Raw genomic sequence first — 25,256 nt, forward strand, 5'->3', positions numbered from 1 at the left:
ATCATAACTGTAAAAAATCAAATTGATCGGATATCAGAAAGTATGTGTTTGAAAAATTGAACTAAAAACTATTTTTTTTAAAAATTTAATAAACAGTTTCCGAACATATGTTTTCTGATATCCGATCAACTTGATTTTTTACAGGTATGATATACTGAATAAATCATAAAATATGAACGGTTTGGATTATCAAAATTGGACCTAAAAGTAGACCCGAATGCCCTGCAAGGACGGGCGCAAGTAGGAAGTTGCAAGGAGAGGATCCTCATTCATCTCGAGAACCTTCCGTAAACCCCTCTCCAGAACCCTACTAAAACCCTAGTTCCTCTCTCAGCTTACAGAACAATCGCCTCTCTCCTTTCTTTCTCTCTACTGGTAGTGAGTGTTCTATCTCTTCTGTTGTGGTCGCTAACATGCATAGGCTTCCGAGGCGCTCCGTCTCCGCCGTCCTCCGCAACGGTGGTGCACGGTACCGAAATGCCGCTTCCCCAATTGCTTCATCTAACAGCCTCTTCAATGAATCGGTACGTACTCTTCGAATCAGGCTCTAGAAATGCTTCAATTTGGTGTATCTTTCATTGTTTTTGGTGATGTTTAGAGGGTGATTAGTGAAAAATCACTTCTTTATTTGTATAATCATCGATGGTGTGGTTCGCTTCACTCTTTTACAGCCCATTTGGATTGGGTGATTTGGGAAGAAACGAAAATAAATGCATTTTTTGGTCTATATCACTCGTTCGGATAAGCAAAGAGTAGAGAAATGAAGTAAAATGGGTAAGGCTCTGAGGTTCGACTGGGTTTGCTCCCCAGTTCGAGTCCCCTTAGCTGCAACACCCTGTGGCCAGTGGCAGGCTCCCATCGTAAGCAGGGATTAGTCGAGGTGCGCATTAAGCTGGCCTGCCGTGGGAAACCAAAAATAAATAAATAAATAAAATGGGAAATTTTTCTCATAGTTATTTTGAATCTATCCAAAAGTGTGGAGAGATTGGGAGTGAAAAGAAACTAACTAAGTATCTTTTAGATATAAAAATTGCAATTTGTTTCTCGTATTTTCTTTTGTCTTTTCTCTCCTCGGTTACCAAACATAGTTTAATTTAATCTGTTTTATTTGGACTTTAAACATTTACCAGTGTAACCGTGAATTATAAAGGTTCTGTATATCCATAACCATATGATTGCACTTGCTTTGATTTTTAACAATGCACATATAGTGTCCTCATTGCAAATATTACTTTTTTTTTTTTGGATGAGAGTTAAATTTATTTGTTCTCAGTTCTTGGTGTTTGGGGTTCCATTTTTAGCTGCCTGGTAGCTGCTTGTAATCTTTTTGGTATGAGAGGTGAGAAAAGAAAATAAATGATTGTGTCTATAAACTGGAAGGGTAAAAAATCAAAGCATGTGAGAGAGTGACATGAGCGAGTTTTTTTTATATTTTATATTTTGTATTTTAATGGGTAATCTCGGTATCAAGAAAATTTTATAATCAAGTAGATTGTTTTTCTCCAAATCTCATCACTTTTGGTAAGAAATGAAATAGGCAAAATCAATCTCATCTTTTTTTTTTTTTGGTTATCTTTTCTCACCAAATCATTCTATCCAAACAGGCTGTCTCTACTTTTGGGATTTGGTTTCCATGTCCTTTTACTGCTTGATTAGCCATGTTGGTTTGATTGATTACAATTGCTTATTATCTGTCTTCATTGACTTTTTTGATTTTTTGGATTACCCTGTTTTTCACATCTGATATATTATTCATGAGCAGGCTGGACAGAGTGATACTAAACTCAGATGGTACTCAGTGTTAACCACTGGGAGATGCAACACCACAGGATCTATGGAGTCATTGAACCTGAGAAATGGGCTGTTTCGAGGCAACCGATACGAGTCAACTACTGCAGCATCTGATGCGTCAGATACTCCAGCTGAGAAATATGAATACCAAGCTGAGGTGCATTGTTGGAATAGTAGAGCTGATTGAGTTATTGTTAGGGCCTGTGATTAAAATAGTTGACAACCTTTTCTGCTTTTTGACAGGTTAGTCGACTCATGGACCTCATTGTTAACAGCTTATATAGCAATAAGGAGGTCTTCCTTCGGGAGCTCGTCAGGCATGTTTTGATTTGTTAGTCAACCTTGTTTCTTGCTACTTTTACCATGTGTTATTGGTGCATGCCCTCCATCAGTATGCAATATTAGTTTTGCATTCAGCATCAAAGGACACTTATTTTTTTGCAATTTCTGCATCGATCAACAATCACTGACACCTGTGAAGAAAAAAAACTGGCTGAACTGTATCAAGGATGTGTAGAGTTTGGAAATGAAGGGATAGTAATTATGCTCTAAGCCCATGCAAATGTGCTGATCTCCGGAATTATACATAGTTGTTCATGATGATTAAAGCAAGCCTTGGATAAACAAAGAAAATAATTGGATGAAAAAATGTACTTGTTCGTTAGAAAAACTAGACATGATTGAAAACTATATTTTAATGTGTAGAGAAAGAGGGTTTTATTGCTTTGATGGAGGTCTTGTCAGTCAATGTTTTGATTTAATTGTATGACTATTGCCTTCGCAATTGCAGTGAGTGTCGTCCACAAGTGTTGCCAATAGATAGATAGTTACTTGTATTTGTTTTAAGCTGAGTTACATCAAAAAGCAAACTTGATTTACAAGTTTGTCTCAAGCTCCAAGTGAATTAAATGATGCTATTGCTAATGTGCTCCAAATTATGACTTTTAAACCTCAGCAATGCAAGCGATGCTTTGGACAAGCTGCGATTTCTCAGTGTTACAGACCCCAATCTTTTGAAGGATGGAGGTGATCTTGATATCCGTATCCAGTCTGACAAAGATAATGGGATTATTACAATTACGTAAGCTTTTTGAATACCAAAAATCATTGTGGTTAATGTTTCCATTGCAGTCTCAAGACCTTATGTGCTGTATGCAGGGATTCTGGCATTGGGATGACTCGTCAAGAACTTGTTGACTGTCTTGGAACTATTGCACAAAGTGGAACTGCAAAGTTCTTAAAGGCATTGAAGGTGCACCAACATTTTCAATTTTGTAATTTTTCCCCGTTCTCTTTTCTATGTGACTGTATGCATTAATTTATGAATTTGGAGACCTTGATTAGAGTTATATTTACTTAACAGAATTCTGTTATTTCAGGAGAGCAAGGATTCTGGAGCTGACAGCACTTTAATTGGTCAATTTGGTGTGGGATTTTATTCGGCTTTCCTAGTTTCTGATCGGGTATGATATGTTTGAAAACTGAACGACATTACAGTTTTTGCTGTTTGTAAATGTGGACTTTCTGGTTGAATTTGTTCGTCTTATATTTCTTTTTATTCTAAGGTTGTTGTCTCAACAAGGAGTCCCAAATCTGATAAGCAATATGTATGGGAAGGAGAGGCCAATTCTAGCACTTATACTATTCGAGAGGAGACTGAACCTGAGAAGCTCCTTCCTAGAGGGACTTGCCTCACGCTATATTTGAAGGTCTTTACATGTTTTTTAAGTAGATAGATTGACAATTACTTAGAACTGTATTAAAAAAATCTTAAAAGCTAACACTAATGTTTTATGGGTTTATTTTGTGCACTCAGCGGGATGACAAAGGTTTTGCACATCCAGAAAGGATTGAGAAGCTTGTTAAAAATTATTCTCAGTTTGTTTCATTCCCAATTTACACCTGGCAGGAAAAGGGTTATACTAAAGAGGTTTGTCTGTCTTTCCATCTCTACAATGTCTTTTCATATTCTGGGGATTCATTATTGTGTTCACTAGTTTTTGGGGATATTACAAATGCCAGTACTTCTGCTTATGTGACAATGTGTGTGGCCATACATCTTCTGTGCCTTTCCCTGTCCTAATATCCTGCTCTATTGCAGGTTGAGGTTGATGAGGATCTGGCTGATGCCAAGACAGATGGACAAGATGGGCAAACTGAGGTGATCCTCTTGATTTTTCTTTCTTTCATTCTTTTTTTTCTTTCCTTTCCCTCCTGAATTGCCCATTCTAATAAGCATGTGTTCCATCTTTTGCTTCTCAATGTAAATTTCTATCTGCACTACATGGTTATTGATTTAAATTTATCTATAGCAGAAGAAGAAGAAAACCAAGAAAGTTGTTGAGAAGTACTGGGATTGGGAGCTCACTAATGAGACCCAGCCTATATGGGTAAGAATTCAAATGCTCTTTCTTGTTGTTTACTGTGCTTGATTTGTTGTCTTCGAGAGTAATCAAGTCATCATCCTTTTGGTGTATGCAGCTTCGGAACCCCAAGGATGTCACTACAGAGGAATATAATGAATTCTACAAGAAGACTTTCAATGAATACTTGGAGCCTTTAGCATCTTCACACTTTACAACTGAGGTGATGATGTATATTATATTATACTGCTATTCTATTTAATAAACTTAAACAGACTGTTGTGCATCTAAATAATAAAGTATCGCATCAATGGCTTAACTCATCTATTCTAAATCTAAAATTGGATATTTCTGAACAAGAAGACGAAGAAAATTATGTGATTTTTTATTTACCATCCATTCTTTTGGTAACTGGCTTGCTTAGCTAGCTAATAATTATTATTTTTAATTGTAGGGCGAGGTGGAGTTCAGGTCCATACTTTACGTGCCATCAATGGCCCCCATGGGAAAGGATGAAATGGTCAACCTCAAGACAAAGAATATAAGGCTCTATGTTAAACGAGTGTTCATTTCCGATGACTTTGATGGAGAATTGGTAAGAATGATGTAGTATTTTATAACAGAGGTTAGTATGGGTTTCCGATGTAAGCTAACAAATGGGTCCTGTTTTGCTTTTGGGTGGAAATGTGAATAGTTCCCACGATATCTAAGCTTCATTAAAGGTGTTGTTGACTCCAATGATCTTCCCCTCAACGTGTCACGTGAAATTCTCCAAGAAAGTCGTATTGTAAGTATATCCAATTCATAATAGGTGTTGTATGCTCAACCTGATTTTAATCAACTGTATATTGCTAAATATCTTGTTTTTGTTATCCTTGAAGGTACGGATTATGAGGAAGCGCTTGGTTCGGAAGGCCTTTGACATGATTCTGGGCATATCCATGAGTGAGAACAGAGATGTATGTGTTCGTTTCTCAAGCTTTTTGTAAAGAATCTCTTTTGTTACTTTGTGACATACCATCCTGTTATTCTTTGCTATTGCTGGGGAGAGAGACTCACCTCTTCTTGTTTTTCTTTCTTCTCCTCCTTTGGGCTGTTGATCAATGTACCCCTTTGCTGTATATTTCAGGATTATGAGAAATTCTGGGAGAACTTTGGCAAACACCTAAAATTGGGTTGTATTGAAGATCGTGAGAACCACAAGCGTCTTGCTCCCTTGCTTCGATTCTTCTCTTCGCAGAGTGATCAAGAGATGATCAGCTTGGATGAGTATTTAGAGAACATGAAACCTGACCAGAAGGATATTTATTACATTGCTGCTGACAGTGTAACAAGTGCTATGAACACCCCTTTCTTGGAGAGACTTCTTGAGAAGGATCTTGAAGTATGTATTAGGGTTTCAAGATAATATGAAGCAGAGAGTGTATTATGACTAACAAGAAACAGAAAAAGGGAGCTTGAGTGTTGATGTTTTTTGTTTTCCTATTGATTTTACTTGCACGTGTTGAGGTGTTTTGGTGTTTTTGCTGCAGGTGCTGTTCTTGGTTGATCCCATTGATGAGGTGGCCATCCAGAACCTGAAATCATACAAAGATAAGAATTTTGTTGATATTAGCAAGGAAGACCTTGATGTAGGTTAGTTTATTGAGGCTTTGTCAGATTTGGAACTTTTAGTTCAGAGTTGGATGATGATAATATTTTATTTACTTTCCAATGCATAATTTGACATTACAGACATTTATGTGGGTAAGGACCATATATTATGAGACGTGATCCAATGCCCAATAAAAAAATGTGATCAGATTGACAATATTAGGAAGCTGTTCTTCTAGATGTTATGAGAAAAAGGAAGAAGGTGAAAATAAAAAAAGAAGTAACAGTTAGGTTCTCGTCTCTGTTTGAATAATTCACTAATTTTGAAGTGGTGACTTCTGTTGGCTGCTGGAGTTCAAAAACTGAATTCATGTAATCTGGGGTATGATAACCCAGTACTAAGACGAAGTGCAAATTTCTTCAGTTATCCCTACTTTCTTTCTTTTTGTGTGTGTGTGTGTAGTTTGCTACCTATAGATAAACTTGGAAATTGTCCAGGTGATAAGAATGAGGAGAAGGAAAAGGAGATGAAGCAGGAGTTTGGCCAAACTTGTGACTGGATCAAGAAAAGGTTGGGTGACAAAGTTGCCAGTGTTCAAATCTCAAATCGTCTGAGCACGTCACCTTGTGTTCTTGTGTCTGGGAAGTTTGGTTGGTCTGCAAATATGGAGAGGTGAAGTGGATTATTCATGCTTCATAGGTGTTATAGTTTTAACAGTTCTTTTGACATTCTTGACACAGAATTGAATTCCTTGCAGGCTGATGAAGGCCCAAACAGTTGGTGACACCACTAGCCTGGAATTCATGAGAGGAAGAAGGGTGTTTGAGATCAATCCTCAACACCCAATCATTAACACCCTGAATGTACGACGATTTGGTCAATAATTAGAAAATTCCCATTTTCATTCTTCGTTGTACCAATATAACCCCAGCTAATTGCAAGCATTTTTTATTTTTTTTCACTTTCTATTTGTGAATGGTGCAGGCTGCATTCAAGAGTGACCCAAATGATGAAGAAGCTTTGAGAGCTATAGATCTTTTGTATGACACAGCTTTAATTTCTAGTGGTTTCACTGTAAGTGACTTGTTCTGTATCTTTTATATTATATGTCTACATCAGATTTGGATTCAATAGTTATGAATTTAGTGGGAAGAGCCCTTTCTAGTGGTGACGTGTTCTATCGGGCATGCAAAGAAAATGGGTCACCCTGAAATCGCCTTTCATGAATTGCACTTACTGAGGGCAACTGATATTTACAAGGATCATTTGTATGTCCGGTATATTCCTTGTTCTTTTCAACGGGCTTTTCCCTTGGGGATGAAGCATTGCTTGGAATTGGAGTTTGATTTGAATCTTAATGCATCAATATCAGTACTTATATTACATAGACTCCCCCTAAATTTCTGGTGTGCCAGTGTTGGACATTTGATAATTGGGTAAAGGTGCCAGATATGTGTGTGACATGTCTATTGGACATGCACCCAACAAGTACGTAAAAATAGTTGTTTTTGCTATATTTTTTTGTGTAAGACTTCAGTTTTATGCATAAAATGTTTTATTTTAGTTTCTAAATATCATTGTTCTGGGACATGAGAATTAGATAATAACACACACACACACACCAGTACTTGGGTCCATGGTGATGCATACTGTTGGCATTTTGTCACACATGGTTTCTAGTGGGCTTTGAATCTCCTATGGGTGTGGAACTTGAGAATACTTATGTTTTGAGCAAGTATGGCCATAATCTGTCTATGCTGTGGATCTTTCAATGCTTATAGAGGATGGTTTTCACTGTCCTTGCTAACTATTTTTTGTTTTTTTATTTTTTAAAGTTTTAGGGTTTAAGGTTGATCTTGTTTTGTTGCTATGTTTACCTTTGATGTTCTGTTTCATGCAGCCTGAGAATCCATCACAACTTGGAGGGAAGATCTATGAGATGATGGGCACGGCTCTGTCAGGCAAGTGGGCAACTCAGCAGCAATTTTCTCAACAACACAACGCAGAACCACTAGAGGCCGAGATTGTTGAGTCAGTTGAAACCAGTGGTCAGAAATGAGATGGGGAAAACTTTTGAACTTTCATGTTTTTATATACGTATGAATAGATAATAGATTCAGTAGAGGGGAATTCGTGGGTGGTAAAATTTTTGAGCTGAGCAAACTCGGTTGATGGGGGTGGAAACCTTGATCTGGCTTGTGATTAATGGTTGAACTTTATTTGTTGCTATGCTTTGATGGATTCAAATGGTTGACATTCATCAATTGGATTTTGATTCAGAGTTGTCTGTTTTGTTCCCATTTATTTTGCATCTTCATTTGATTAGTGCACTTCCTGTACATGAATAGTTTTCGGAGCCAACAATTAAGGCTAGTTTTTGTATAAATTCATGCACTTTATCATGCATTAAAGCCAACAACGAAGCCTCTGTTATCCGCAAGGTTCAATGAGAGTGTTTGATGTAAGGATTATTGATATTCGATCAATTTGATCTTTTACACGTGTAATTTACTAAATATATTTTAAAAAATAAATGGTTTAAATAATCAAATTGAAAATTGAAACAGGTCCTATGAGATGCACAATAGTAGCGGTTGTTTCTTATGCACATCAATCACCATAGTAGTCTGGGGCACATACAACTTTATCAAGAGTATCATGGTATCATACTCAGGAAAATTATGCAGTGGTTTTGGGTCAAGTGTATCTAGCTGTTCAATTTGTTTTTTAGTTAGTTTTAATAGTAAGGCTCTGCTTCCCTCTAATCCCTAATCTAACCTGAGTTGAAGAGTGTAATTCATTCACCAAATACATTTTTAAATACACCTCTCAATACATATATCCTCATACAATGCATGTATTAAAATAATGTATTCAAATGCCATCTATTAGGCTTCGTTTGATAAGTGGGTTGATTTTTTGACTTTTTTGGCTATTTTAGTCTGGGTTAAAAAGTTTGGTTTGGGAATAACTTTTTGATTTTTTTGACTTTTTTTGTGAGAGAAGAGTGTAATGATTAGGGGTTGTATGTGATATTTTGTTTGTTGTGGTTAAAATAGCTTATTTTGTCTTTTATGACTAAAATAGTCAAAAAAACTCATAAATCAACTTGCCAAAAGGAGGCTAATTCAAATATTATATATACGTATCTAAATAAAAATTAAAGTCAATTATATATATTTTAGTAAATATAAAAAAAGTGAAAATAATGTAAATAGTGTCAAGCCAATATATTTAAATGTGGAAAATATGATAATATTATTTTTTTATTCATACATTAAAAAAATGTTAATGAAAAAGGAATTAAGTGATAAGTGCATTATATTAAATTTATGTAATTAATTGTATTTTTAAAAAATTTTTTAAAAGGGGGCAAGTGTAATTTAATCAAAAAAAAGAAAAAAGAAAAAGCACAACAGGTCAACCCCCTAAACAGCGGGGTGCGGTGGGTTGTTTGGGTCTATTGTCAATCGTCAGGGCGGCGAAAGATTCAGACTTTGGTCTGAGAGCGAAAATGGAAACAACACAAAATCACTTTCAACTATCGAAATCAGATCTTAATTTTTGATCAAACTCTACTTCAATCGCTCACTTCACCCTATTTCTTCTATTTTGCCTCACCTGGTAACTAATTTCTCTCTCTCTCTCTCTCTCTATATATATATATATATATATGTGTGTGTGTGTGTGTGTGTATTCTGTTTGGTTGTTGAGAAAGTGAAGGGAATAGAAAGAAGATTTTGTGTTGTTCTGAAAATGAAAAAGAGCCGGCTATTAATTTGAAAAGTTAATTTAGGTTGAGTTTTTGGCATTTGTTTCGTCCCTAGAGGGGAAAAAAAGAAAAAGATGAGGGTGTTTAAGCTGAAGGGTTTTTCTGTTTCTGTATTCTCCTTAACCAAACGGAGCAGTATCTGGTTTGTGATTGATCACTGAGTGAATAAATCTATATTTCTGTGATCCAGTGATGATATTGTGTTGGTCAAACTCTCTATTTCTCTCTCAATTTTAATTTTATTTATTTAATTAATTTTTTTTTTTGAGGATCTGAAGATGTTTTATATCAGCTGATGTAGTTCAGAATTAAGATTCATGGTTGCAATAAAATTGGCATGTATCATTGATCTTGTGAAATGAAGTTTTTGTTAGTACTGCGTTGACATGATGTTTTTGTTTAACAACAATGGTAGAGAGCCTAATCAGAGGGCTCTAGTGATGTGTCTACTTCTGAAAAGCGGTTGCGGTCGTCGTAATGGTGGCGGTGGCGCGGTTGCGGGGTGTAAAGGCCGTAGCGTAATGGTTGCGGTAACTGGAACTGTGAATTTTATTTATTTTTCGCACAATTTGAAAAAAATTTACCGATATGCATATTTTTTCTTCATGATCATATTTACTGGGTTTAAAATAAATATTGATTATTTTTTGTAAATTTTATGTATGATCCAATATATTTCATATTTTTAAATCACTCTAAACTGAGTTTTTTATATTTTATTTTAATAATTTAATGACTTTATATTATACAAAAAATCAATCACTAATTATTATATATAAGATAAATAATGACAAAAGTAATAGAATAAATAAGAGCCTAAATATATATATATATATATATATATATATATACATATTTTAACCAAGTTAAATACATAATGGCCACACTTATTATTATTATTATTTTCAAACAATATATAGATAGACACACACAAACAAAATAGTTGAATGATAGCTGTTGAATAGAATAGCATAGGTCTTACAACTTCAACAAATCAATAACATGTTCTTTATCTTTCTTCTTCTCTCTCTCTCTCTCTATCTCTTGGTCCTCCATCTTTTCTCTTTATCTTCTATCCCTCTTCCTCTATTTTTAGTTTTTATTTTTTTTATTTTTTGTGTTTTTTTAGAAAGAAGCAGTTCGGAACCGTTACGTAACGGTGTGTAACAGGCTGTTACGGCACCGTTACAACCGCTACGGCAGCCGCTACGGCCGACATACCTGTGAATCTCAATCACATTGCAAAAGCAGCCGTAATGGGTGGCGGTAACCACCACAACCGTTACGTAACGGTTGCGGCCGCTTTTAAAACTTTGGTCTAGAGAAAAAAAAAAAAAAAATTATAGGTACACACATCATGAGTCCTACTTCTTGCCACATCACTAGACCTCTCTCGTTCAGAACTCTCAATTTTTATTCTTTGTTTAAATGCAAAGGCGGCTCCTATATATATATACTTTTGTTGAGTAGACATTTATTATTGTTTGAAAGCAATTTAAATTTTTTTTTTCCTCTATATAGTCTACTTTTGTTTCGACGTAAATTTACATTAAAAAATATTTTTCTTGTGAATTGATTTTACAAAAAAAAAAAAAATGTTTTTGTTTTTATCTTTATTTTTCAGCGTTTGGTTGACTGGGACACTTGAAACAAAAATATTTTATTGCCTAAGGCTGTGTTTGGTTCAAGGATTTTCCAAATCCCTCCCAAAATCCTTGAAATTTCAATGAAGTGTCATTTATGAGTTTTTTGTCACCTACTTATTTGAAAAGACTAAATGTGTTGAAAAGGTAGTGAGTGATAGCTAATTTGTAAAAATTGACTTGCGAAATTTTTAAAGGTGAGTCATTTTTGAGAAAATGATGTAAAAATATTTTCTTTAAAAAATGTTTTACTTACTTTTTGTTCAACCAAACAACAAAAAATGAATAAAATATTTTTGAGAAAAACATTTTATGTTAAAAGAAACGGAGCCTAAGTGAACTCAAAGATTGTTCAAAATTTTGTAGAGTGGGCTCAGATCAACAATTAAGGACTACGATTTTTTTTTCAAGGGGTGACAAGTGGCAATCCAATTAGTACAAGCTGTTTAATATTTTTTTCTAAGGGTGACAAATGATAATAAAAGTAGTCTAGGGTTTTTTTGTTTGTTTGTTTTTTTTTTTTTTCAGGTGTAAAAAATGACAAATCAAACATGCTTACATTGCATGTATGAAAAAATAAAATGAAATTCAAGGTGTTCTGGTGAACACCCTCAAAGGCACATGCCACCACCCTGAAAGATTTTTCATTTTATTGTTTATGACTTCGAAATTTGTATTATTGATTCTCTAGTTCACGAGCTTTATGAAACTTTTTGCTAAGGGCCTGTGCACCTTTGGGAATTAGTCGGGTTTTGATCCAGACACCCTAATGCCAATAAAATAAAATAAAAAATTGTGAAGAAAAGAGAATATTTTACCCCCAAAAGTCATTTCCTATTCAAATGCTTCTTTTCGGAGATATGGATTGTTATATTTTTTTTGTATTTAATTTCTTATTATTTTTTTTTAATGCTTTGTGTTCTGAATAATATTATTTAATCTTCTTTTCAAATTGCTTTGTTTGTTTTGGGGAGAATGGGTCCGAAATTTTGAAATGAATGTTGCAATGAAACTTGGGAATGTTTATCATGTTAGTTCAGTTAATTACTAGAAGAAATATCGTTACATGAAGGGAAAGGATTTTAAAATTTATTTTAATTACAACTTACAAGAACTCGAACTGAAGGAGCTTGCTAAATTTGGGGCCAATGGTGGTGGCTACATGAACCTAGGATGTTTTGACCTCGTAATAGAGACATAGTTGTTGGTTGTTATGCCACAAAAATTGCAATTGCACCTTCTCTAAGACTCTCTCAGTTAGCTGTTTTTGAAACCCCCCTTGTATTTTTGTTTTGTTTTGTTTTGCTTTTATTAAAGTTATCTCAAATGTTGCATCGATTTGTTCCTTTTCCTCTTCAAAAGTAAAATAATTTATGATGTTTTTATCTAGCATTGGATGATAGCAATGAGTGAACTTGTTTCATCACAGTAGGAAAACACGTTACATTACTTGATGGGAACGTCATCTGGATCAAACATCCATCACCAACCTTCACCAAATATGCTGCCTCCACGTCAGCTACCACGAACCAGTGGATTACATACATCCCTATTCCTAGCATCTTCAGAAGCTCGTGGATCACCTGATCTTCAAGAACCCAGATCAAATTACAATCAGGTTCGGGAATCCCCTGCTGAGAGTGCCAGTTCACGAGAAACCTGGCCCATTGCCGATGTTATTATGGCAAAAAAGCTAGAGAACGAGAGAGCAGAGAATGATCTTCCCGATTCGTCAGTCACTCGTCGGTTTTCTCATTCAGATAACATTTCTCTTCAGGACATAGCAAGAGAAAGAGTTGATCTAATTTCTGAAAAGATGCATCAGCTTCCTGAAAAGCTTCTAGATGACTTAAAGGGCAGGCTTCGATTAATTCTTGAAGGCAGTGGCGGTTCTCAGCATAGAGATGAATTCTTGATTTTGCAGAACCTTGTAAAAAGTAGGTCTGATTTGACTGCTAAAACATTGATTAGAGCTCATCGAGTTCAGCTCGAAATTCTTGTTGCCATAAACACGGGAATTCAGGCTTTTCTACATCCAACTATTAGTCTCTCTCAGACTTCCCTGATTGAGGTTTTCGTGTACAAGCAATGTAGAAATATAGCATGTCAAAACCAGCTTCCAGCAGATGACTGTACCTGTGAAATATGCACCAATAGAAAAGGTTTCTGTAATCTTTGCATGTGCGTGATCTGTAACAAGTTTGATTTTGAAGTGAATACATGCCGTTGGATTGGTTGTGATTTGTGTTCTCATTGGACTCATACTGATTGTGCGATTCGAGAGAGGCAAATTTGCATGGGCCCATCTATTAACATTGGAGCTGCTTCAGCTGAGATGCTTTTCAGGTGCTGGGCCTGCAAGAGGACATCTGAGCTCTTTGGCTGGGTTAAAGATGTATTCCAGCACTGTGCACCAACATGGGACCGAGAGGCGCTCATAAGGGAACTTGATTTTGTGAATAGGATCTTTCAGGGGAGCGAGGACACTAGAGGGAGGAAACTTTCATGGAAGTGTGAGGAGCTTATTGAAAAATTGAAGGATGGAGCTCGAGAGTCTATTGCATGCCAAGTTATATTATTATTCTTTCAAGGTATATTTTATACCAGACATCTTCAATCATATCTTCTGGTTTAAAACCTTTTTTAATTTTTATTTGTTTTTATATTATGAGTGAAATTTGCTGAATGGCTTGGTTGAAAGGTAGCTAACATAAGGGGAAAAAAAGAAAAGAAGAGAAAGCCCTAGGGGCCATTCTCTTAATTGAAATACATTGTTTATTAAAAAAAATACCTATTTTCTGGCATCTTACTCCATTGCATTGAATGTCCATAGTTGTTTTTAGGAAAAAGATATCAATATTCTCTGCCTTACATAGTCCAAGTTCAATTGTTTGAAACTTTGAATATTTTTCTGCTTAGATGCTTTATCAATTAATACTGTCAACGGATCGGATTTTACCTGAATATGATCCGATCCGGATCCATTAAGGAAAACCCGATCTGATAATCCGACTAAGCCCAAACCCAACTAATCCGATTATTAACAGGTTGCTTCAATAAATCTGATTAAAAATCTGACCTGAACTGATCCGTTCTGTTCACACCCCCCCCCCCCCCCCTCTCTTAATGCTTGAATTTCACAACAGCTTGTGATCATGCAAAAAAATAGATTATTTCTCACCAACTTTCTTATTCTTTTATATTTTATTTTATTTTTATTTTTTTCAAACATTCTCTTCTGATTCTGCTTTTTTATTTGATTAATCCTTTCTCACCTTCTCTTGTTGGACAAAAAAAAATAAAAATAAAAAAAATAAAATAATAATAATAATCGGATTGTCGGATAAATCAGATTTGGGTTTGGATGACTTATCGGATTCGGATCAGATTTTGCCAAATCCGGCCTGAATCCGGTCCACTGACAGGCCTATACTTATTGTCTTCTAGATTCTTCTAGCGGAGGTTTTTGTTTTTTTTTGGTTTTTTGATCGGCAAAAGTCAGTTGTTAGTTATTAGATTAACACCTATAAGAGTTAGCCTTCCCACCCATGCAGAATACTAAGTGCTCGCCAAATAATTCAACTCTCACTTAGGAAGAATTGAACCCATGACCTCGTCATTGACACTAAACCCTTAGAAGAGTCATGGTGGCCACTAGTTGGTTATTCCTATAGCATAGGTTGAGTCTATGAATTATATCATGAACATTCAGAAGGTGAAAAAAATAGAGGGAACTGGTGTTTCGCTGCCTGAATTTAACAAATTATAAAATTAGATTTGCATCATAGCAATGCAGTATGAACGTATGTATTCAAAATACTATTAGTGATGCACAGGTTTCCGTGTGCAGACAGCTTGACCTACCAGTCTTTATAGGTGTCTTCCATCAAAAAAACGAGATAGCATGTAAGTTTCTCTGGAAGGCTAACTTCAACCAGTGAAAAATTTAGTTCAATGCTTAGTTTATATGGTGCAGGTAATGAACTAAAAAAAGGTTGGACTTTTAGCCCTATGCATGTGAAAAATCTGTATTTGGTTCCCACTCAGCCAACCTGTGCAGGCTAGGAAGCAGAGATACTCCGCAGAGGAAGCGTGTCATCTCTGACACCCGTGTCGGACATCTACGCTCTTCGGACACTACTAAAGTGTGTCTGACATTTCTTCAACGTGTCTTAATTAGAAAATCAAATTCATAGTATTGGACACTTTACCAACACTTTGAGGACACTTTGGTGACACTTCTTGAATCTCCGAACAAGACCTATTTAATCAAGGGAAATTTGCATTCAAGAGTGAAAAAATATTTTCATTTTCATGGTGGTGCAAGTTTTCTGTGTGCATGGTGCAAGCCCATCCTGTGTGTTAGAGTTGCACCACAAAAAATTCCATCTATAGTGCAATTACTTTTTCATTGCTCCACTGATTTGCAATTTCCCCTATAACGAATCCCTTCATAATAATAGTGCTTTGCATTCTTTCAGAAAACAACTTGAGCACTTTAAATATGTTTTAAAATATTTATACGATTAATACACCATATGTATTATAATATCCTATGACTTTTCTGTATTCTTTAGAATGTGATTGTTAGATGAATGATAAATTGATGTTTTAGTTATGGATTGTATAATTTTTTAATATATTTAGTATTATGTTACATATTTTTCATTCTCTTCGAATATATTAATCATATTTATGACATATGATACAGTTGTAAAAATATAAAATTTTAACATGTTCTAAGATGTTTCATACATTTTTTTTGTAAATCGACGTGTCGGCATGTTCATGTCGTGTTATATGACGTGTTTGTGCTACTGAACTCAAGGACATTATTGTTTAGTGCTGTTTTTCAATTTCATGTATATCTTCAGCATATTTGAATTTCCAATTCTCTACATTAAAAATAAATTTTAAAAAATTTAGTTGGCAAAGAAAATTTTCAGTCTTTGTTCCCTTTTGGTTTTTTAGAATATTACAATTTCTGATGTGTTCGCATTAATATTGCCTCTTCATTGAGGATTGTTGACCAGGTTTGTAATGTAGAAGCGCTGTTTGTTTAACATATAGCAATCTGCATTAGCCTGCCAAATCTAATAAATATTTTTTCTGAATCATTTTATTTTACGTGGTTGGTTGTTATTGTAAATGAATTTCTTTATCTGTTTCACTAATCATTTGACTTTTATTTTGTCATTGGAAAATTTCTTCTCTTTGGGGTGTACTAATAAGTACACACTTTTTATCTTTTTTCCATCACATCATCTCTCTACTTTTCTGTACATTTTTTCGTAAAAAGTCAAAAAGTGCACTTATTTAGATTATCCCAAACTACCAAATTTCTTTACAAAAGTTGTATTTTTTTATACTCAATAAATGGAAACCTGGTTTCTATGTGAATGAAGATCAGATAGGTGGATCATAACAAGCTAATACTTTTTAGCTTGTGCTGATTGGCATAGCCTTCTTATTTCCTGCAATAGTTGCTGTATTGGACTGGATATATATATATATATTCTTTTGTGGTTTGATCTGTTTTACCTCACTTTATTCTAGTCTTATTCACCCTGTATCAGATTGTATTGATGTATTCTTGTGTCTTAGATTAAAGTTCCGTGGGGTCTCAATCAGGTTATTATCTTGTTGAAAATCTTTGTGCCAGTTTTAATGTTGAAAATGCCGTTAGAATTAGATTTAGATGATAACCCTAGTAGAAGACCACTTGTTTAAACTTAATAAATTGTCTTTTGAATTTAAGATTAGGTGTTGCATTTGATTACTTATTTTTTCTTCTCGTTTCTCTTGTTCTTATCATGTAATAAATTGTCTGAAGAGCTTGAGATGGACTCATCAAAGAGCCCAGATTCTGGGGAAGGTGGATGCACAATAGCCCCACAGGAGGCATGTAACCGAATTGCTGAGGTAGTGCAAGAGGCAGTAAAGAAAATGGAAATCGTAGCTGATGAGAAAATGAGGATGTTCAAGAAAGCACGCCAAGCTCTGGAGGCTTGTGAACGTGAGCTCGAGGGGAAGGCCAGGGAAGTTGCAGAATTAAAGATGGAGAGGCAACGAAAGAAAATGCAGATAGATGAGTTGGAGAGCATTGTGAGGCTTAAACAGGCCGAGGCTGATATGTTTCAGCTCAAGGCTGATGAGGCTAGACGGGAAGCTGACGGGCTACAGAGGATTGCTCTTGCAAAGTCAGGGAAATCTGAGGAAGATTATGCTAGCAAGTACCTGAAACGCAGGTTGAGCGAGGCAGAAGCTGAGAAGCAGTACCTTTTTGAGAAGATGAAGCTACAGGAGAGTTCACGCCCATCGTGAAATAATGGTGTAGGAGACCCTTTCAGGTACTGTTTTTTTAACGAAATCCGAGAATCACTTTAAAACGTCTACAGTGTCTTCCCAAAGGCAGAATATGCATACTGGTTTATATTTGGTTTTAGTTGAACTGTGTGATTAATAATATACATATACTCTGTTGCTGAACAAAGTCATATTAGTATGAAGCTATTTTCTTACCCACACTTCATGAATCGAGCTTGTATCGAGCTTTTGATTATATACTTGCTTATTGAGCTATTTACTTGCCTGCAAGGATAATATGGGTGGGGTTGCAACTCGAGTGGGTTCAAGCTGAGTCCGGAAATTTTTAGGGATTTACTCAAGCTTGAGTCTAAGTCCAACTTTTGATCCTAACTTAAAAATTATTTTTGGTTCTAAACTAAACTAATGTATTGTCCATTTTAAAAATTAAAAAGAAAAAATATCTCAAAAAATACAAACTCAAACTATATTAAGAAAATTAGTTTGAGTAATATATACCAAACAATAGAATATATTATATTACAATATAATTTAATTCACACGATGCTAAAATAATTTACAGTTTATAACATTTCATGTTTATTATATATATTAAAAAAATAAAATTTAGATTATTGAGGTTGCTCAAGTCTGAAAATTCCTGCCCAAATTTTGGACCCTTCTATTTGAACTCAAAAATTTTCTTAGTATGTCAAAATTAAATTTTAAAATTTTAATTAAAATTTATTAATGACCAAATATATTAAACATTAAAATAAAATATTATTTTTTTCTCATGGTACACCTTAATTAATTATACCTATTCTTCCTATTCAAATATCTTTTTTCTTTTTGCTGAAGTTTCAATTATTTTCTTTTCTCCTTCTTGCTCACTTTAAAACTCAAATTCATTCTACCAAAATTAACCATTATCCTCAACATCATTGTTTTTTTATTATATTGTCACTTGCAAATAGAAGAAATTTTGAACAAAATCAAACCATGGATGAGAGTAATAATTAAAATAGTTTTTTGAAGCAACCCATTAAAGATGAGGTAAGTATTCACATAAATATCAAAATAAAATTATTGATTTCTGTTTTTTTATTTTATTTTTTATACATAAAAGCGAATATTGAGTATGTTTTTTGTCATTATTGTTTGGACTTTTTTGGACTTTTAGAACCGAACAAATTCACTTTGTTCAGTTTTCGAAGTCCGAATGCGAAGTTCACTCTCTTCTTCTCCTTCGCCGTCCTCTTTCGTAATTCTCCTTTGTTGGTGCCACTGTTGCCCATGCCGGGTTTCTTGGTCGTGTTTCTGGTATGTATGTGAACAAAAAAAAGATTTTTCAAAAGTAATTTGAATTTTTTAATTTGTTTTATTTGGGTGTATCTCAAAAGGGTAATTTGAGAAGGAAAAAAAAAAAGATGTATTGAGAATAAATTATAAATTTAAATAATTTAATAGGATATATTGAAAAATGAAATTTACTTAAATATTTTTTGATTGTCCGAATTTAATTCGGACTGACAAAATAGTCCAAGCTCGAACCAAATGAAAATTATACGATGAAAGTCTTCAATTTTTTTGGGTTAGACTTGAGTAAGCCCACCTAGATTACACCCCTAAATATGATTTGAGAGTATAATGGGGCAGTTTGTACATTACTGAAAAAATGAAAAAATTGTGAAAACACCTTTTTGTTGTTGTTGTTGTTGTTTTTTTTTTTTTTTTTTTTTTTTTTTTTAAAAAAAATTTACTTGTCTTTTTAATTTAAAAAAAATTTGCACAAAAATAAAAATGACAAGAAAATAATAAGTGATTTTTAAACTTTTCATTATTAAATTTTGGAAAACAGGAAAAAAAAAAAATGCCCTAATTGATCCACATGCAAGCTATAGGCCAAGCCTTGAACAATTTCAACTTTCTAGCTCTTTTTATATTGCAATAAAAAGTAGGGATAATATAATTTTGATTTCTAAAATATAAGTTTTGTGTCATTTTAGTTTTTAATATTTAAATTATGTCAATTTAGTTCTCAATATATGAGAAGTGTTTTTTAGTTCTCTAATGTTTAAAAATATATATTGAGACCTCGTTTAGAAACATTTTTTTTATTAACTTTTTGGCTTTTTGGGTAAAATATGATGTAAAAAAAAATAGTATATTTGGGATGACTTTTTTATTTTTTACAAAAAGATGTGCCAAAAGTAGAGAGAAAAAAGAATCTTTGATTTTTTGGTATTTGTTATTAGTTTTTTGATTTTTTTAGTGACTTTGAATTTTAGACTAAAAAATGATATTTCTAAACAAGACCTGAGAATCATATTAACACAATTTAAATATTAGGGACCAAATTAAAACATATTTATATATTCTAAACAAATTAATACAATTTAAATATTAAAAACTAAAATAACATAAAATTCATATTTTGAAAATAAAAAATGTAATTAACCCTAGAAAGTAATATTTAATAATTCTTGATGGTTGGAAGGACACACCAAAGGAAACATGCCAAATTCTATGACTTAACATGTGCATTACTTACCCATGTTGTCTGTCATTAATCAAATAATTAGGTTTGATCATAATCTATTCAAAATATTCTTAAACCACTAGTTTGACAGTTGTTATGTAATCTTCTTAATAATTAAAGTTTAATCTAATATAAAGCAAGTCAGAGACAGTTAAGTATAAAAAATGTAATTTTTTAATATTATTACTAGATTACCATCAACTTACATGACCTTAATTGGAATTACACATTTGCCAACATTGTAAGTGACAAAAGAACAGAATATATCAAATCCTTTTTGATAGTCCAAACAGTTGAAAAGATCAACATTCTTGGCCTAAGAATGATCACAATCCTATTATAGGTTTGTTGATGTGTGTTTTGACAAAATCAAAGATTAAGGATAATCTTTTATATATTAATCTTTTATTAAACTATAGATGATACTGCAACAAATCTGAATTAAGAATTTATTTAATTATGCTCATCTGAAACAAATATACAGATTTGGGTATTCAGATTTCATTGTTAAAAAAATATACGTAATTCGTTTTGATTAAAATTATGGCAAATCAAAAGTTAATGACCTATTATAAAAGTAAGTAGATGTTTAAATTTAGGGTTCGTTTGGAAATTAATTTTTTTATTACAATATGAGATGAAACAAAATTGAAATGTTTGGAAATGATTTTTTAACTTTTTACTAAAAAGAAGTGTCAAAAATAAATTAACAATGCTACATTCTCCTAATGATGTGGCATTGAGGTTAGATTTCACGTGATGGTATGTTTGACAAATCAAAATTGGATACTTCTCAAACACATCATTAGGAGTGATTTTTAGAGATAATAAATTAAGTGTTTCAAGCATTTTAAAAAAAATAAAATAATGGGAAGAATTTTTTGACTTTCTTTTTTTTTTTTTTTTTGGATTTTTGATATTTTTAATATCTTTTTTACTATAATAATCTATTATCAAATGAGCTCATTAAATTATTTTTATCTTATAAACTATAAACAATGTGCAAATTTTCAAAATAAAAAATGCTTTAACTACATAACCAAAATGAGTGAAATCACTAAAAAGAAGAGCACTAATAGTTTTAAAGTGGTGTGGATCCCATATAATGGGATATTTTGCTCTTGTGTTTTTTTTTTTTTTAAATTTTTATCTCATTAGTGATCTATTAATGCTCCTAAATTTGTGAGATGAATCATTACTGAACTACATAATAGGGGTTTGAGTGATTAGTTGCCCTCTAAGATGTGATGTTGTTTGTGTATGACTCTGAATAATTTTGCAAAGTCAAGTACGTTTGGTTGTCCTAGATGTAAGCCTTATCATTTATTGGTTTCATTTACAAACATAGAAATTTGATAAATAAAAAATATATTTTTTAATTTTAAAATTTATTTCTACTATCTAAAAAGATAAAATTATATAAAAAATAATAAGGTGAATTACCAATAAGTCTTAATAGTTGGACTTAATTTCCATCAAATCTAATAATTGAAGATAAGTCCTAATACAATCGCCACTAAAAATAATTTTTTGTGATAATTTTTTACATGTGTCGCTAAAAATTGATAATTAGTGATTTTTTTTTGTTAAAATTTTTATAAATTGTCGCTAAAACTTACAATTAGTGACTTTTTTTGTAACGAATTTTTCAAACTGTTGTTGAAAGTTGAAAATTAGTGAATTTCTTTTGTGATGATATTTTTAAATTGTCACTAAAACTTATAATTAATGACAGTTTTTGTGACAAAATTTTCAAATTGTCATTGAAAATTAACAATTAATGACTTTTTTTTAATAGTGTATGATAAAAAATGCCATTAATTATTATAGGACTATTGGACAATAGTCTACATAGTAAGACTTACACGTAAGTCTCCCAGCATAATAAGTGCTTTTGATTTTTAAATTTTTTTTTACCAAATTAATTTTTAGTTTTTTATAAAAGAAATTCTTAAACAAATTTTCAAAATCAAACTAAACATGGTTAAGGTTGCAAACAAATTGAGCTGTTCATGAACAGCTCAAACTCAGCTCATTTAAAGCTCGTTTGAGCTCGACTTGCTTTCTAAATGAACGAGCTTGAGCTCAATTTTTAAGCTTGTTTATTAATCGAGCTGAGCTCAAGCAGTCCTAAACTCTGCTCGATAAGGCTCGTGAACATAAAAATAAATAAATAAATATTTATTTTTAATAATCTATTAAATAAAATTTTAATAATCTACTTTATTTTTTATTTATGTTTGGTATTTGTATAAATTTACATATTTGATTGATGAAATTTATTATTAATATAAGTATTATTATATATTTTACTCATAATTTTGTATTTTTTTAATCTTAATAAGTTAATTAATTTAAATCTATTTCTTTTTTCAAGCTTGAGCTCGAACTCGAACTCGGCTCGTTTATGTAATCGAGCGAGCTCAAGCTGAGCTTGAATTCAACAAATATTTGACGAGCCAAGCTTGAGCTCGATTTTTGAAGCTCAATTAGAGCTTAGCTTGAGCTCGACTAATTCTTAATAAACGAGCTTGAATATTCGAAAGTTTGGTTCGGCTCGGCTCGTTTGCAACTCTAAACATAGCCGATCATTTCTCTAACTATTATTTGGGAAATAGTTTATTTTAGTTTTTTTAGCTCAAACATAAGCTAAAAAAAATAAAAATAAATCCTTACATACATAAAAAATCACAATCTTACCTTTTCTTTTCCCAACTAACATCGAAATGGATTATTATTGCAAATAGTGACTTCCTAAAAATGTTTTTGACTTGAAATAAATCAAAATGTCAAAGAACTATTAAAAAAGTCAGATGTTTTGTTAATTCTTTTGCCAAGAAAAAGCATTTTTTTTTTTTTACAATTTCTTAAACTCATTAATTTTTTTGACTTCTAAAAAAATTTAAAAAGATCACTAAAAAATGTAAAATGCCAACTTTAATTTCTCTCTCAATGTTGATATGTTTGTTTGTCAACATATACTACCTACTACTTTCTAGTTGTTGCTGATATTTTTCCTATGGAGTCTGGAAAATGCTCCACTAACATGTAAGTAACGTGGCCTCTGTCATTGTCTATCACACTCATAACCCCATAGTTTGCAAGATGTTTGGTTCTCGAGAAAGAGTGAGAAAAGATGGAAACAAATATGTCACTCCAGCAATGCATTCCAAACTTTAGACTTTTTCTTCCCATTACCATCCATTTGCCATTTATTTCCCTAAACTTTTTCATGGATAATAAACCTTTTTTTCTTCGATTATGTGAAGACATTTTTGATCGATAATTAACATCTCTGTAATTGTTGTTGCATGAAAAATAATTATTGATTTCACACACCAAAACACAACATATAAATTAAAATGTGGACAAAATTCAACAAAGCAACACAAATTAACAAATAAATAAGGAAAATGGTAGTTTCCTTGTATGTTATATTTATATAAAAATATATGAAAAGTGTGTAAAAATATGTAAAAATGTTGATAGTTATTTTAAAAATACATTAAAATTGTAATTATTTTGGCATTATCTCTATCTAAATGACAATCCTATGAACTGTCGTTGGCATAACCCAATTAATAATACTGATAATTGATTATCCTTAATTAAAAAAAAAAGTTATCAAAAAAGAAAAAAAAAACAGCGGAAATGATAAATAAAAACGGATACTTGGGCCATAAATTCAATTTTGAAACATTTGGAGCAATAGACCCTATTATCTCTATTTATCTGTTTATCTAACCATGTCACCAATTTGTCTATATATGTCATCTATTTATTTATTCACATGTCACCTGTTTGTCCATTTAATCTGTCTATTTGTTTATATCACCACCACTACCCCGTTGGTCACCTTCAGCGACAGGTGGTACTGTCCAACAATAGTGAGGTAAAAACAAAAATAAAAAAATCCTTTAATACAATAATTTGTCATTCTTACTAAACAAATTCATTAATCATATGTCCATATAATGAAAACCAAACAATTCTTGAATCTAATACTATGCATACTCTCATAAAAATCAACTTTTCACTAATTTTTCCAATAAAAACAGGAGAAGCATAAAGATATGAAAGTCTATCTAATTTTTATTTATTTATTTATTTTAATATGGAATAATGGGTCACTTGGAATAAGTTGGTTCACACGACCTAATTGAAGTGGATTTGGAAATCAGCATGATAGATTCTCGTCTTATCAAATGAGTTTTCTTTAGTTAAAAAAATTGGAGAAAAAGGGTGAAATGTTCATTTTGGTGGGTACTCAAAAGTTAAAACCCCCCTTAACCTTTCAAGTGAACTCTCTCAAGGGATGGCTATGAATATTTTTGTTGTTATTTTATTCATAAAGTGGATGCCCATATATTTGTAGTGCTTTTCGACAACTTTTGGATAATAGAAGTTAGAATATAATATATATATATATATATATAAAATAAAAAAATAACATATAATTATCAATATCAATAATGCTACAGACTCCAAAAAAAAATATAATTCCCATAACCTTCACTCTCCTGTGATTGGTTTAAGAAGAAAAAATAAAAAAATAAACAAATAAAAATATATAATTAATTCACATCATTTTAAAAGTCAAGAGAGTCTCCAACTTTAGAGTTGATAAGCATTTTTGTTATCAATATCTATGAAAGTTGAAAGATCCACAATTGTGTCACATGGTTCTATGAGGGCTCCCATAGCTCAATGTGAGAAGCATTTCAAGGAATGTGATTACTTTAGAGTCTCGTTTTGAGTTTTAATATTTTAATTGCGTTAATTTAGTTCATAATATATTCAATTTGTGTTTAAATAATCACTAATGTTTTGTTCATTTAAGGTCTCGTTTGGAATTAGATTTTTTTCGTGGTTATATTTTACTTATTTTGAGTTTTAATATTTTAATTGGGTTAATTTAGTTCATAATATATTCAATTTGTGTTTAAATGATCACTAATGTTTTGTTCATTTAAGGTCTTGTTTGGAATTAGATTTTTTCGTGGTTTTTTTAGATAGCTTGAAAAAAACTAAATATGTTTGAAAAATTATAATTATTAATTGTTTATTGTGAGTGAAAAGTTAATATAATATTGACTTTTTTTAGTTGGTAACAAATAATTTTTGACTTTTTAATTTTTTAGCTAAAAAAATTAGCCTTTTTAATAGATCCCAAATGAGGTCAAAATTTATGTCTAACTTTTTGTTCATATTTAGACCAAAACACCCTTATTTTTATTATAAAATT

At 32.4% G+C, this 25,256-nt stretch overlaps 2 protein-coding genes across 5 annotated transcripts; both read left to right on the forward strand.

Moving 5' to 3' along the window:
* The first annotated feature begins 269 nt into the window (after positions 1–269).
* On the forward strand, positions 270–8,027 carry HSP89.1 (HEAT SHOCK PROTEIN 89.1). Of its 2 annotated transcripts, none has more exons than XM_028242952.2 (20): positions 270–524; positions 1,763–1,948; positions 2,035–2,108; positions 2,747–2,872; positions 2,950–3,043; positions 3,171–3,254; positions 3,357–3,500; positions 3,608–3,721; positions 3,893–3,952; positions 4,104–4,181; positions 4,273–4,377; positions 4,609–4,749; positions 4,849–4,941; positions 5,036–5,113; positions 5,284–5,538; positions 5,687–5,789; positions 6,246–6,420; positions 6,506–6,611; positions 6,733–6,822; positions 7,649–8,027. In XM_028242952.2, exons 1-20 carry the CDS (start codon positions 414–416, stop codon positions 7,805–7,807), a joined length of 2,376 nt encoding a protein of 791 aa, XP_028098753.2. In that variant the 5' UTR covers positions 270–413; the 3' UTR covers positions 7,808–8,027. The 2 variants fall into 2 exon arrangements, with proteins under 2 accessions (XP_028098753.2, XP_028098754.2); XM_028242953.2 differs by having other exon boundaries at positions 4,107–4,181.
* Positions 8,028–9,088: 1,061 nt separating this feature from the next.
* Positions 9,089–17,690, forward strand: LOC114298389 (OBERON-like protein). Of its 3 annotated transcripts, none has more exons than XM_028242954.2 (3): positions 9,089–9,372; positions 12,593–13,754; positions 16,997–17,690. In XM_028242954.2, exons 2-3 carry the CDS (start codon positions 12,617–12,619, stop codon positions 17,485–17,487), a joined length of 1,629 nt encoding a protein of 542 aa, XP_028098755.1. In that variant the 5' UTR covers positions 9,089–9,372; positions 12,593–12,616; the 3' UTR covers positions 17,488–17,690. The 3 variants fall into 3 exon arrangements, with proteins under 3 accessions (XP_028098755.1, XP_082735648.1, XP_082735647.1); XM_082879522.1 differs by having other exon boundaries at positions 9,127–9,372; positions 12,596–13,754; XM_082879521.1 differs by having other exon boundaries at positions 9,140–9,372; positions 12,554–13,754.
* Positions 17,691–25,256: the final 7,566 nt, after the last annotated feature.

The sequence above is a fragment of the Camellia sinensis genome, chromosome 7 (genome assembly GCF_055761805.1).
Source record: "Camellia sinensis isolate YWXY chromosome 7, ASM5576180v1, whole genome shotgun sequence".
Classification (NCBI taxonomy): Eukaryota; Viridiplantae; Streptophyta; class Magnoliopsida; order Ericales; family Theaceae; genus Camellia; species Camellia sinensis.

Bases quoted from the DNA above. Each gene is read 5' to 3' on its own strand.
- LOC114298389 (XM_028242954.2), top strand. From the start codon at position 12,617: ATGGGAACGTCATCTGGATCAAACATCCATCACCAACCTTCACCAAAT. The intron at 13,755-16,996 runs GTATATTTTATA...AATTGTCTGAAG, and splicing joins TATATTATTATTCTTTCAAG to AGCTTGAGATGGACTCATCA.
- HSP89.1 (XM_028242952.2), top strand. From the start codon at position 414: ATGCATAGGCTTCCGAGGCGCTCCGTCTCCGCCGTCCTCCGCAACGGT. The intron at 6,612-6,732 runs GTACGACGATTT...TGAATGGTGCAG, and splicing joins CAATCATTAACACCCTGAAT to GCTGCATTCAAGAGTGACCC. The intron at 6,823-7,648 runs GTAAGTGACTTG...TGTTTCATGCAG, and splicing joins TAATTTCTAGTGGTTTCACT to CCTGAGAATCCATCACAACT.